This window comes from Microcaecilia unicolor, chromosome 9 (genome assembly GCF_901765095.1).
Source record: "Microcaecilia unicolor chromosome 9, aMicUni1.1, whole genome shotgun sequence".
In the NCBI taxonomy this organism is placed as follows: domain Eukaryota; kingdom Metazoa; phylum Chordata; class Amphibia; order Gymnophiona; family Siphonopidae; genus Microcaecilia; species Microcaecilia unicolor.
The window spans coordinates 185,661,231-185,676,494 of record NC_044039.1 but is presented as its reverse complement, the minus strand read 5'-3'; the positions used below and the strand labels follow the sequence as shown (position 1 = coordinate 185,676,494).

General features: G+C 45.4%; 1 protein-coding gene across 1 annotated transcript in view; it reads right to left on the bottom strand.

Moving 5' to 3' along the window:
- Nucleotides 1-14,911, bottom strand: part of TMEM179 (transmembrane protein 179) — a 53,749-nt gene extending 38,838 nt beyond the window's left edge. The window contains exon 1 of the mRNA XM_030215029.1: nt 14,517-14,911. Coding sequence (XP_030070889.1) covers nt 14,517-14,818 — 302 coding nt within the window. The 5' untranslated portion in view covers nt 14,819-14,911. The remainder of the gene's footprint in view (nt 1-14,516) is intronic.
- Between the last annotated feature and the right edge of the window lie 353 nt (nt 14,912-15,264).

Genomic DNA, 15,264 nt, shown 5'->3' with positions numbered 1-15,264 from the left:
GCAGCCCCAACCTGGACCTACCTTTTCATTGATGGGCATTGGATTCAGGAGCAACCATACTTGCTCCTGCCCCTGCACACACCTAAGGGATCATTTTTACCCCTGCCAATTTCATGCTCAAGATGGCTGCCGAGACCTCCTGTGGCATTCTTGCGAGACTGCCACTGGAAGTTCCGGAAGCTATTATAAGAGCCAGGCATGTGCAGGAGCAAGAGCAAGCGGGGATGCTCCTGCACTCACAAACCGCCAATGAAAAAGTAGGCCCAGGAAGGAGCTGCCACTGGGAGGGTGAGCTCAAGATGGAGGAACTGCCACTGGGGGGGGGGGGCCTCAGAGAGAGGCCTATCTTCTGCTGGGGGGGGGCAGAGAGTGATTGCACTGGCATCTTCAGTCAAAACCTGAACCCGAATTTCAAGCCAGTTTTGGTATCAAATCCAAAACCCAAACCGAAATTTGGTTGGCCTCTAGCCAGCTCTATGCAAAGAAATGAGATAGTCGCACGCTAACTGATGAGCTCAAGATTAGTACATGAGTCCCTGCCACCTACAAAATAAGTGGCTTTAAGAACCCACATTCTAATGGCTATGAACTAATGGCAGCATTAGAGCATGTTCAAATTAGTGCCCACTATATATTGACGTATTACCAATATTCGTGGAAAATACACAACACAATAGATGATTACTGTATATTCTTTTTCTTCAGACCTCAGAGGTAGACCCAAAAACACTAGAAGGCCCCATGACATCATTTTATATATGGTGATGGGGTTCATACCCTTCTCGTCATAGGTCACAGATGGTTTTTTCTATATAAATTTACGAATATGTTTCTTATAATTTTTTATCATTTTTCAAAAGCTATAAACTTCAGTATCCATAAAGAAATGGTAACAAACTTATTGTACTTAGCTTTTATAGAATCGTGTCAGCTGAAAGAGTAGGGCTGTGCAATAGCTTATGCAGGTTCTTATGAAGCTGATATAGGGCTCCACACTCTTTCAGCTGACACGATTCTATAAAAGCATTAGAGCATGGCCACTAATACCACTAATACCAAAAAATAGAAAATCAACCATTTTACTGCTGAGCTAAGAATGCCTTAACATGCCGGGTAAGACCGCATAAAGGTTCACTAGACCACTTTTTAGCGCTGCTTTATAAAAGGTTCCCTGAGTTTTTTGTTGCCAGCTACATATTATCTTCATAAATCTGACTCTGCATGTATTCAATTGTACCTCATTCTATATCATTTCGACTGAAATAGGTTGACGGAGTCAATAAAGAACATAATAATATAACATGCTCCACCCTTTTTTTAATCACTAGCATATAATCACTGGAAAATGTTCATTATGCATTAGGTGTCAAACTAATCTTTCAAATATTCAAGTTATAAAAATATTTTTTCAATCAACCACAGAATTATCAAACTTGTCAAGGGTATTAGAAGGAGCATACAATTTTGACATGGCATGATTTTAAGATGTTTAAAGGGGCATCGTTAACTCTTTTAGCCTTCATTTTCAACATACTTTGAAAGGCTATGGAGCTCATTTTCAAAAGAGAAAAACTTCCAAAAAGTGGCATAAATCTGCATTTAGACGTTTTTCTGACAAAAATGTCCAAATTGGTATTTTCAAAACCAGTTTTTAGATATTTTTCTATGAAGTCCATCAGAAGTGCATTCAAATCACAAGGGGTGTGTCAGGGGCATGTTGAAGGCGGGATCTGTGCGTTCCTAACGCTTGAACATTTTTCAGCCATAATGGAACAAAACAAAACCGTCCAGGACTAAAACTAAGACATTTTACGTTAGACCTGTTTTTATAACAAACAAGGCACAAAAGGTGCCCTACATGACCTGATGACCACTGGAGAGAATCAGGGGTGGCACCCCAATATCCCCCTCCTACCCCCCACAAATGTGAATACAAATATGATTTAGCAACCTCTATGACTGCCTCAGAGTCAGGTCTATTGGAGCAGCAAGCAGGTCCCTGGAGTAGTGTAGTGGTCAGTGCGGTGCAGTGCACCATGACGTGGGGGACTCTGGTCCCTATCTCCCTCTACCTATCACATTTGTGGTGGAAATTGTGAACCGTCCATTACTCACCAGAAACCCACTATACCCACATATAGGTGCCCCTTTCACCCATAAGGGATACTTTGTACAGCTGTGGGCAGTGGGTTTTGGGGGGCTCAGCAAGCAAAATAAAGGAGCAACAGTGAGATGTGTACCTGGGAACATGTTTTTGAAGTCAACTAGGGTGCCCCATTTATCTCCTGGGATGTCTGGAAGACCAATCTACTAAAAATGTTGGCCCCTCCTACATCCCAATGGCTTGATTTTCCACATTTTTCACTTGGACACTTTTTTTTTAATGGACCAAAAAACAAAACGTCCCAAACACAAAACCATGTTAGAAACAGTATTTTTGAACACAAAAGACATTTTTTCTTTTTGGAAAATGAACTTCTTTCTTATTCAGATTCTGGACGTTTTTTGCAAAATGTCTAAAATTGGACTTAGACGTCATATGGAAAATGCTCCTCCATGTATGCCATTTAATAATGTGAAGTAAAGTTTTGCAGTGAAAGTTTATAGTTTATTATTTTTATTCCACCTTTATAACAAGGCGGATTCCAACAAAACCATACATAATCATAATAACATAAACATAAAACAAAAATACAATAACCCACAAATAGTCAAAAACAATGAATAAAGTCATCCCAGTTCAAAAAATACGCCAACCAAAACAGATAGCTTTTTAATTGCCTTTTAAAGGATGCAGTGTCTGCTTCATCTGCTGCATTACTAAGTAATGCATGATGCATTATTATGCATTAACTGTAAGGTGGAATTCATTCTCACTTCCTGCTAATTTCCTGTTCTGTTCCAAATTAAGGGGCCCTTTTACCAAGCTGCCCTTTTACCATGCACTAGCACATGCTTACCGCTGCTTACAATGGAACACCGCAACACATGCAGAGACATCCCACAGTGGGGGTCCAAGAAAACAGAAAGGCAAACGATCTGCGAACTCCAAGATGAAAAACAACAAAGCAGATCAGTAAAAGATAAACACAAATTTATTAAATGAAAACCAAATGTACATATCAGCCCGATACAGGCCGTGTTTCGCCCAGCAGGGCTGCGTCAGGGGCTACACAATGATCCTTTATTATCAGAGTCAGTAAATATGTAAATCGATGAAAATAAATGTATGGGAGACTGAGATCATAGATCTTCTCAATTATATGGTAAAAAAACAGCTCAAACTGAATATTCATAAAAAGTGGTGACGTGGAACCCGTCAAGCACTCTCGCGACTCTTTAAAAGCTGAGGTATCCCACAGTACTTTTGACATGTGTGCATGCTACCAAATTTATTTTTACACTGAGAGGGCATGTCTGGAGGCAGAAAGTGGGTGTGTCTATGCTAATCAATTAGTGCAGAGGTTTTCAACCCAGTCCTTACCCAGCCAGTCAGGGGTTTCAGGATATCTCCCGAATTCAATGGGGATATCATAAAAACCCCGACTGGCTGGATGTGACCCGAAGACTGGGTTGAAAACCCCTGAGTTAGCGCAACCAGATTGCTGCATGCTAACTAATTAGCGCAGCATTAGCATGTGAGCTCTTACCACCTACAATATATGTGGTGCTAAGGGCTCATATGCTAATCTTTTTTAATGGCCGCATGCTAATGGAAAAATTAGCGCATGGCTATTAATGATTTCCTATATATGAAGGTCCTCTTTTTATAATTCAATTTACGTAGTTATTTTGATAAAAGCAATTTGGTATATGAGGTTTAATCTGCTAACATTGTTTGATTATGCCTCTACTAGCCGTTGAGCCCGTAAAAATGGGCTAGTAAAGCAAGGGGGTTTGAAAGCCCCCCCCCCCCCCCCCCGGATAGGTCGCCTCCGCCCCTCCCCCCCCCCCCCCCCCCGGAGTCCCCTCCGCCACCCCTCCATCCGGGCCGGCTACGTGGCTTCAGTATTCAAACCGCCAGAACGCAGCACACAGCTCATCTGAGCTGCCGTCGGCCTTCCTTCGTTCTTTTCTGTGTGTGTTCCGCTCTCGTGTGACGTAACGTCGGCAACGGCGGGACACAGGCAGGTAAGGAAGGCCAACAGCAGCTCAGATGAGCTGTGTGCTGCGTTCCGGCGGTTTGAATACTGAAGCCACGTACCCAGGCTGGGTGGAGAGTGGGTGGTGGTGGCGACTCTGGGTGGGTGGGGGGAGCGGTAGCGGCAACCCTGGGGGGGAGCGGTGGCGATGGCGGTTCCCTCACTCGCAGGTGCGCAGGTTCCCTCTCTGTCATGCCCCCGTCATCACATATTGACGCGGGGGCGGGACAGAGAGGGTCTCTACTGCGCATTTGCAAGTGAGTACGCCTCTTGCCATTTATATGTTTGATTGGTGGGATCTGTGTGAGATCAATTTTGACAATGGTGTTTGTAAAAGTCAATCTAAAATCCTATTTGTAGAGTAAACACCATAAGAACCCAAGAATCACTATACTTGTCCATAATAGTCTAATATCCTGTTTTAAACAGTTGCCAATCCAAGTCACAAGCACCTGGCAGGATCTTAATGCTACTTACCCCCAGGAATAAGAAGTGGCTTTCCCAAAGTCTACAACAATAACAGTTTATGGATTTTTCCTCCAGGAATTGTCCAAACCTTTTTCCAACTCAGCTATCATAAGCACATAAGCACTGCCATACTTGGACAGTATCCTCTTTCCAACAGTGGCCAATTCAGGTCACAAGTACCTGGCAAAATCCCAGAACAGTAAAGCAGATTTAATGTTTCTTATCCTAGAATAGGCAGTGGATTTTCCTAAGTCCATCTTAATAATGGCTTACTGACTTTTCTTTTAGGAAATTATCCAAACCATTTCTCTGGCAACGAATTCCAGAGTGTAATTACTCACTGGATGAAGAAATATTTTCTCTGATTCATTTTAAATTTACTACTTAGTAGCCTCTTTGCATGCCCCCTAGTTCTAGTATTTTTGGAAAGAGTAAACAAGCAACTCACATCTACCTATTCCACTCCACTCAGTATTTTATAAACCTCTATCATATCTCCCCTCAGCTGTCTCTTCTCCAAGCTGAAGAGCCCTGGCTGCTTTAACCTTTCCTCATAGGGAAGTTGTCCCATCCCCTTTATCATTTTCATCACCCTTCTCTGTACCTTTTCTAATTCCACTATATCTTTTTTGAGATGCAGTGAACAGAACTGCATATAGTATTCGAGGTGTAGCCGCACCATGGAGTAATACAAAGTATTATAACATTCTCAGTTTTGTTTTCCATTCCTTTCCTAATAATTCCTAACATTGTATTTGCTTTCTTAGCCGCTGGTGCACAATGAGCAGAGTTTCAACATATCATCAACAATGACACCTAGATCCCTTTCCTGGGTGGTGACTCCTAATGTGGAATCACGTAACTGTGGTTTGAGTTACTCTTTCCCACATGCATAACTTTGCACTTGCTCACATTAAAAGTCATCTCCCATTTGAATGCCCAGTTTCCCAGTTTCAAAAGGTCCTTTTAAGTAGAGGAGTGTGGTAGCCGTGTTAGTCCACTCTTAAGGTTATCAATAGAAATCAAACAAAATAAAACACGGAAAAGAAAATAAGATGATACCTTTTTTATTGGACATAACTTAATACATTTCTTGATTAGCTTTCGAAGGTTGCCCTTCTTCCTCAGATCGGAAATAAGCAAATGTGCTAGCTGACAGTGTATATAAGTGAAAACATTCAAGCATTACTATGACAGTCTGACAGGGTGGGAGGAGGGGGGTGGGTAGGAAGTATGCATGGGGACATCAAAGCATATCATTGATATTCTAACAGGGTGGGTGTGGATAGGTGAGGGGAGGGTGATCAACAGAGACATACAGCTTTATGGTTTATAATGGGCTAGGAACCCCAGATCCTTGTTAAGTCCTTTCTGTTGGGTGTTAAAATATTCAATCATTCTGACTTCAAAGGTCTTACGTTCTTGTATGGTTTTAAAGTTACCTTTGAGGATTCTCACTGTGAAGTCACTGGTACAGTGTCCTGGTCCTGTAAAATGTTGACCAACAGGCGTGGGAACCCTGCTGGCACCAGTATTGTTCATATGATGTCTATGCAAATTGAATCTTGTCTTAAGCATCTGGCCTGTTTCTCCAATATAGCATCCTTCGTTACATTTTTTACACTGAATGATATATACCACATTGGAAGATGAGCAAGTGAAAGATCCCTTTATGTTGAATATCTTTCCTTTGTGGATGACTTTGGGGTCCTGTGAAATATTTTGGCAGATATTCCCATCCCCACCAGTACTGGCCTTCCGACAGCCACCCAATTTAAAACACAAGCTAATCAGAAGTAAACTTCCTTCACAGACTGAAAAGGAACAGAAGGGCACACTTCCCTGTAATTTATCCAGTTGCAAACTATGCCAAAATATTTCACAGGACCCCAAAGTCATCCACAAAGGAAAGATATTCAACATAAAGGGATCTTTCACTTGCTCATCTTCCAATGTGGTATATATCATTCAGTGTAAAAAATGTAACGAAGGATGCTATATTGGAGAAACAGGCCAGATGCTTAAGACAAGATTCAATTTGCATAGACATCATATGAACAATACTGGTGCCAGCAGGGTTCCCACACCTGTTGGTCAACATTTTACAGGACCAGGACACTGTACCAGTGACTTCACAGTAAGAATCCTCAAAGGTAACTTTAAAACCATACAAGAACGTAAGACCTTTGAAGTCAGAATGATTGAATATTTTAACACCCAACAGAAAGGACTTAACAAGGATCTGGGGTTCCTAGCCCATTATAAACCATAAAGCTGTATGTCTCTGTTGATCACCCTCCCCTCACCTATCCACACCCACCCTGTTAGAATATCAATGATATGCTTTGATGTCCCCATGCACACTTCCTACCCACCCCCCTCCTCCCACCCTGTCAGACTGTCATAGTAATGCTTGAAGGATTTCACTTATATACACTGTCAGCTAGCACATTTGCTTATTTCCGATCTGAGGAAGAAGGGCAACCTTCGAAAGCTAATCAAGAAATGTATTAAGTTATGTCCAATAAAAAAGGTATCATCTTATTTTCTTTTCCATGTTTTATTTTGTTTGATTTCTATTGATAACCATAAGGTCCTTTTGCAATTTTTCACAATCTTCTTGCGATTTAACAACTTTGAATACCGCGGAGGGGCAGGGAAACCCGTATTTTCAAAACAAGATGGACGTCCATCTTTCATTTTGAAAATACCGTCATGGACGTCCAAATCCTTAAATTTGGTCATCCTTAGAGATGGACGTCCCTAGACATGGTCGTTTCTGATTTTCAGCGATTTATGAAACCAAGGACGTCCATCTGAGAAACAACCAAATGCAAGCTTTTTGGTCATGGGAGGAGCCAGCATTTATAGTGCACTGGTCCCCCTGACATGCCAGGATACCAACTGGGCACCCTAGGGGACACTGCATTGGACTTCATAAATTGATCTCAGGTACATAATTCTCTTACCTTGTGTGCTGAGCCCCCAAAAACCCACTCCCCACAACTGTACACCACTACCATAGCCCTTATGGGTGAAGGAGGGCACCTAGATGTGGGTACAGTGGGTTTGTGGTGGGTTTTGGAGGGCTCGCTGTTTCCTCCACAAATGTAACAGGTGGGGGGATGAACCTGGGTCCGCCTGTCTGAAGTGCACTCACCCACTAAAACTGCTCCAGGGACCTGCATATTGCTGTCAAGGACCTGAGTATGACATCTGAGGCTGGCATAGAGGCTGGCACAAAATATTTTGAAAGATATTTTTTGACGGTGGGAGGAGGTTAGTGACCACTGGAGGAGTAATGGGAGGTCATCCCCGATTCTCTCCGGTGGTCATCTGGTCAGTTCAAGCACCTTTTTCTGCCTTAGTCGAAAGAAAAGCAGGTCCGGCTGAAAACAACCAAGTCCAAGTGTTCGTCAGGGACGTCCTTCTTTTTTTCGATTATAGGTCAAGGACGTCCAAGTGTTAGGCACGCCCAAGTCCCGCCTTCGCTACACCTCCGACACGCCCCCTTGAACTTTGGCCATTCCTGCGATGGAGTGCAGTTGGGGACATCCAAAATTGACTTTCGATTATACTGATTTGGACGTCTCTGGGAGAAGGACGTCCATCTTCCGATTTATGTCGAAAGATGGGCGTCCTTCTCTTTCGAAAATGAGCACAATAGTGTCAGCAGCAACTGCAATTATCTCAATAATTATTGCCATCTCTAGATCATTATAAATCCTCTTGCAATGAGTTCCAAAATTTAACTAGGCATTGAGGGGCCCTTTTACTAAGACGCATAGATGCCTACATACATAGAATGCACATCAAATTAGAACTACCGCCCAGCTATCACGTGCCCTGGGCAGTAATTCAAATTTTGATGTGCATCCAAAACGCGCGGCAGAAAGTAATTTCTATTTTTCTATCACGTGGTGCTAACTGGGTGGTAATCGGCAGTGTACACATGATGACAATTACCACCTGGTTAACGTGTGAGACCTTACTGCTAAGTCAATGGTTGGCAGTAAGGTCTCAGGCCCAAAATGGATGGGTGCTGATTTTTTTATTCTGCCGCACGTCCATTTTCGAGAAAAAAAAAGGCCTTTTAAGCACAAGCGCTGAAAAGTGAACCTGCACACATCCAAAACACATGCCTACACCAGCACAGGCAATTTTTCGGTGCGCCTTAGGAAAAGGGCTCCTGAGTGAAAAAATTATTTTCTCCTATTCATTTTAAATGTACTAATTTGTGGACTCATGGCATGTCCTCTAGTCCTTGTACTTTTTGAAATGGTAAACAATTTGCATGTACCTGTTCCACTCCACTCAAAATTTTATAAACCTCGGCTGTCTTTTCTCCAAGCTGCAGAGCCCCAATCTATTTAGCCTTTCCTCATACAAAAGTTATTCCATCCCCAGTATCATTTTGGTCACCCTTCTTTGTACCTTTTCTAATTCCACGATATCTTTTTTGAGATGCTGTGACCAGAACTGTACACAATACTCAAGATGTGGTTGCACCATGGATCAATATAGAGTCCATATGATATTCTTTGTTTTATTCTCTATTCTTTTTCTAATAATTCCCAATATTCTTTTTTGTTTTTTGACCTCACCACTGCAGAGTTTTGATGAAACATGAACCTTGTGTCTAGGGCAACTAGAAGAGCCGTGAAATGGCATCCACACTAGAACAGTAACTCCCTCAAGCTGGTATGCTTATATCATGTAACTGAAGACATGGTACAAAAACGAGTTGATGTTCCAAAGAAAACATTGTCCCACGTAAAATTTGTCACTAAAAGACCCTTTTACAAAGGTGAAGTAGAAAAACAAAGGTGGGGGGGGGGGGGGTTGCTTAGCAAATCCTAATGAAAAACTATCCTATATGATAAGCCCATTTTTATTGCAACTATAAAACAGGCCTTTTTATTTTTTTATTTTTCCCATTCCCATGCTAATTTTTCCATTAATGCATGGGCTCGGCAAAAATATTAACATGAGGGTGCTTACTGCAGTGCCGTAGCAAGGGCGGCTGTGACCTGGGGCAGTTTGCCGCTGCGCACCCCCCCCCCCCCCCCCCGAGTGCAGCACGACACCCCCCCCCCCCCCCCCTTGGCGCAAATTCTTACCTAGTGGCGTAGGAAGAGAGGGGCGGGAGGGCCGACCCGCCCCGAGTGCACCCCTCAGCGGCGTGCACCCAGGGTGGACCGCCCCTCCCACCCACCCCTTCCTATACCACTGGCTTACTGCCTTCTAATGTGAACAGGCTAGCTCAGTGTTCTTCAATGCAAGGCCCAGGGGACAATGGCGACCCATGGAGACCTCTGGGGCAGCCCCCATCCTCATTTAAAGTGGGCTTGAAGGGATAACGTCATTGTCACTTGCTAGTAAGCAATGTCACAGCCCCACATCGGAAGATATTTTCCTGCTCTCCTTTAGCTCGTTTAGATTCAAAATGTCCCTGAATTAAAAAGAGAAGACCACTGAACTAGCTGGTTAGTGCTTCCACGCTCATTCCTCACCCATGCCATGCTACCTCCCAAAAACATAATTCCAAAAATTAAATAGCACATAATTAGCATGTGCAAACAAAGAAATTACCACAGGATGCTTCAGTGTGTCTTACAGTAAGCTTTTTTCAGGGGCCCTTTTATGAAGCAGCAGTAAACCCAACATGGGAAGTACCGCCAGGCTACCGCAACAGCCGGCAGTAGTTCCCTCCCTCAGCACGCGCCATTTCTGGTGCTGCAAAACTATTTCAAATTTTGTAGCGCCAGTGTGTACCCAGTGACAATCCCCGGTTACCATAGGGTTAGCACGAGAGCCCTTACCACATCTAAATAGGTGGCGGTAAGTACTCCCTCCTGAAAAGGTCGCACGGCAAGTGATTCACTTGCCGCATGGCCATTTCTTTAAGAAAAGGTAAACCTGCCTTTTAGCCACTGCGGTAAAAGGGGGCCTCAGAGTGCGTCAAAAACAAGTGCTGACGCCAGGGCAAGCCCCTTTTTGCCACAGCTTCGTAAAAGGACCCCTTAGCACACCTTAGTAAAAGGTGCCCTAAGATCACTATAAAATTGCATCACCTGGTTAAGTAACAACATTTCGGGGCCCTTTTACTAAAGGGCAGTGGCGATCCTAGCCCCGGCATGACACCCGGGGTGGATCGCCGATGCGCCCCCCCATGGCGAAATGACCCCCCCCCCAGGTGCACGTCGCCGGGGGGGGTGCTACGGCGCGCGCCTGTCAGCTGAGTTCGCTGACTTCGCTAACTTCGCTGCAGCTCCCTCTGCCCCGGCCGGAACAGGAAGTAACCTGTTCCGGGGCAGAGGGAGCTGCAGCGAAGTTAGCGAAGTCAGCGAACTCAGCTGACAGGCGCACACCGCGGCACCCCCCCCCAGCGGTGTGCACCCAGGGCGGACCCCCCCCCCTTGGTACGCCACAGCTATAGGGTTGCCCAACGTGGGTGCTGGCGGTAGTTCCACTCCCAGCACACGCCATTTTTGATGCTAGCAGAAATATTTTTAAAATATTTCCACAGGGAGTTACCCAGCAGTAATCAGGCAGCATTACTGCCACCTCAGTGGGCAGCAGTAACTGCTCCTTCCAAAATGGCCACATGGCAAGCGTGAACTTACCACACAGCCATTTCATTTGCTTATTTTCACCCGCTGCAGTGAAAGGGGCCCTGGCACCAGGGCTGCCGAGAGACTGGGCTGGGCCCGGGGCAAGGCCACCCCCGGGGCCCCACCCCCGCTGCCCCCGCTGTCGCCGCCACCACCCCCCTCTGCCCGCCACCGGGCTGAGCCCCCTGCATTGAAATCACAGCGCCTCTCACATCCGTGTGAAAGCGCTGCAGGCAGCAGATCGCCTCCCTTCGGCCCTCCTTCCCTCCTGGTGTCCCGCCCTCGCAGAAGTTACGTCAGACGAGGGAGGGACACAGGGAGGGAAGGAGGCCCGAAGGGAGGCGATCTGTTGCCCTGCTGCCTGCAGCACTTTCACACGGAGCTGAGAGGTGCTGTGATTTCAATGCAGGGGGCCCTGCTCGGTGGCAGACGGTCGACGACGGAGGGCGGGTGGGACTGTGGCGGGCCCGGGGAATTTTGTCCTCCCTGCCCCCCCTCTCGGTGGCTGTGCCTGGCACACAGCAAAAATGGCCACTAGCGCAGGGCCCCCCCTTACCGCAGCTTAGTAAAAGGGCCCCTACATGAACTATTTTCCCAAAAAATCAAGTTACAGGTAAGAATTAAAACTTTCTAAATGTATGGTCCATAGGAATGGTCTGTCAAGCAAAACAATCTGTAGTAGGTTTCTATAAGCAAAAATCCTTGGATTATATGTTGAAACCTTTTGAGTAAAGGAGATGGATTTTTACGTGCCTCGGTAAAATCATGGGGCCCTTTTATTAAGCTATTGCTAAAAAGTGGCCTCCACTGGGCTTTCATTTTCACTCAGGCCATTTTTAGTGTAGCTGTACAAGTGACGCATTTCCTGTTTCCCACATTAATGGCTTTGCGCTAATTTCCCAATTTGCACATGGCCGTTAATGCGGGAGCCCTTACCAATACCTACTTACTAGGCACTAAGGGCTCCCACACTAATCATGCATTAATCGATTAGCGCACAGCAGTGCAGCTGAGCTATCTGATAAGCATTGGACATGCCTACTCTCTGCCCCAAACATACCACCAGCACTAAAAAAATTCATTTCTATTTTTTAGCCTGTGGGTTGCTCGCACTGAAAACATGGCATGCCTCAGAGTGCCCCATGCTAGTGAATTTTAACCTGCAATACGTGCTTACCACAGCTTAGTAAAAGGATCCCCTATGTGCTTCTAAGTCTACAGTTCTTTGGGGGGGGGGGGGTAGTATGAGTAAAGCGACCCTGGCGGAAGATGAGACGGGCAGCAGAGTTTTGAACCGACTGGAGAGGGGAGAGGTGACTAAGTGGGAGGCCAGCAAGAAGCAGATTGCAGTAGTCTAAACGAGAGGTGACAAGGGTGTGGATGAGGGTTTTGGTAGAGTGCTCGGAAAGAAAGGGGCCCTCTTGAGTATGTGTTTAATTGCATTCTAAGAGATAGTTTATTATGGTCTTTAAAAGTGTGTAAGTTTTCTCCAGTAAATCTAATTCTATGCTAATATCAATATTTCTTTTAGTAAGTCTTATTTTCACCACTGACATTTTGTACAGAGTAAGGATGTCAGTGGTGAAAATAAGACTTACTAAAAGAAATATTGATATTAGCATAGAATTAGATTTACTGGAGAAAACTTACACACTTTTAAAGACCATAATAAACTATCTCTTAGAATGCAATTAAACACATACTCAAGAGGGCCCCTTTCTTTCCGAGCACTCTACCAAAACCCTCATCCACACCCTTGTCACCTCTCGTTTAGACTACTGCAATCTGCTTCTTGCTGGCCTCCCACTTAGTCACCTCTCCCCTCTCCAGTCGGTTCAAAACTCTGCTGCCCGTCTCATCTTCCGCCAGGGTCGCTTTACTCATACTACCCCTCTCCTCAAGACCCTTCACTGGCTCCCTATCCATTTTCGCATCCTGTTCAAACTTCTTCTACTAACCTATAAATGTACTCACTCTGCTGCTCCCCAGTATCTCTCCACACTCGTCCATCCCTACACCCCTTCCCGTGCACTCCGCTCCATGGATAAATCCTTCTTATCTGTTCCCTTCTCCACTACTGCCAACTCCAGACTTCACGCCTTCTGTCTCGCTGCACCCTACGCCTGGAATAAACTTCCTGAGCCCCTACGTCTTGCCCCATCCTTGGCCACCTTTAAATCTAGACTGAAAGCCCACCTCTTTAACATTGCTTTTGACTCGTAACCACTTGTAACCACTCGCCTCCACCTACCCTCCTCTCTTCCTTCCCGTTCACATTAATTGATTTGATTTGCTTACTTTATTTATTTTTTGTCTATTAGATTGTAAGCTCTTTGAGCAGGGACTGTCTTTCTTCTATGTTTGTGCAGCACTGCGTATGCCTTGTAGCGCTATAGAAATGCTAAATAGTAGTAGTAGTAGTAGCAGACTTTCTGGTATTAAGGTTTTAAAAAGGTTTCCTCTCTCCCTTCTAGCATTTCCACGGATCAGCCTAATTCAGCTGCAAAGTTCATCGTTTTAAAGTAGTTTTGCTGAGCTGGACTTTGTTATAATACCAAGCTCTTTAAGTTTTCCCTAAAAATGAAAAAAAAAACCTGTGACAGGGTCCTGTGTATCAGCCTAATTCAGCTGCAAAGTTTATCGTTTTAAAGCAGCTTTACTAAGTTGGACTTTGTTACAATACCAAGCTCTTTAAGTTTTCCCTAAAAATGAAAAAAAAAAGTTGTGGTAACAATATGTTGCCTTGGTTGGGTCCTGTGTAACTCTAGACAGTCCTGTCCCCCGCTGCTATGGCGGGCCAAAGCTGGTCTGGTCCGGAGGAAGGTCTATTTACTGCTTTGAACTAATCTAAAACCAAATTAGGGGTGGTCAGGGCCTGTGAGCGAAAAAAAGCAGGGAGACCAGAATAGGACTGAGAGTATGAAGGAGAAGAAGGGGGGAAATCACAGAGGAGCCAGAAGTGGGAGAGAGAGAGAGAGAGAGAGAGAAGGGGAAGAAGGGAGAGTGGAATCAGAGGAAGCGGGAGTGGAAGGTGAGGGGTGGAGTAAAGGATGGTGAGTGGAAACAGCAGGAGTGAGGGGCAGTAAATCACAGAGGAACAGCTAAAAGGAATTGCGGGGAAAATCATAGAGGCGAGAGCGGATTGGGGGGGAGGGGGTTAGAGTAGGGGGAGGGAGTGGGGAGCAGTAAATCTCAGAGGAGGAAGGGATGGTGAAATGAGGAGGGCAGCTGGAGCAGCCAAGGGTGGGGAGAAGATGGCAGTGTGGGCTTGTAGTCAGCAGTGGCTACTCACTCGTCATGGCCCTTGGAGAGCTGGAATAGGGTCCGCCAGGCCTGCACTGCTGCCACCAGCACTGCCAACAGCCCGGTGAAGATGCTGAACCTGCAGGCGGACTCCGGCCCCCACTCGTCCACGGTAAAGCGGGAACGCTCCACCGTCACGTTCACGTTCAGCCACATGCCCTCGGTGAAGAGCAGGCACTTGCCCTGGAAGTCGTCGCCATTCTCGGCCAGGGGCACCAGCGCGATGAAGCTGAAGAGGAAGGCCAGGACGTGGAAGATGCATTGGGCGAAAAGGAAATTGTTAAGCGCCATGTTCTGCGGCTCTGGCAGGCGTCGGGCTGAGGCTGCGCAATGGGATCTTAGCAGTGTGCCAAAGACCTCCTGCTCCTGCTAATGCCCGATTGAATAAGAGCATCGACCGATGTCGAATATAAATTCATAGCGGAGACGAACAGCACAAGCCTGAATCCAGTGAAAAAAAAAACAAGGCTGCGAGAATGACCTGAATGAGCTACATAGCAGGCGTGTAAGTCAATGCAGTGTCCGAGAGCATTCCCACTTCAGCACCATGGAAAGCGCCCACCAGCGATCTATTCCCCAGAGTCGAGCAGCACTTTTTGGGCTGAACCCTGCCCTACCTGGCTGTGTTTTACTGTATGTTCTCTCGCATTGACCTAGCCCTTTGAAACGTCTCTCCGGCAGCAATAACAATAATTATTGCAATGAAATTGCATGTTTAATGTTATGTTGATATTTTG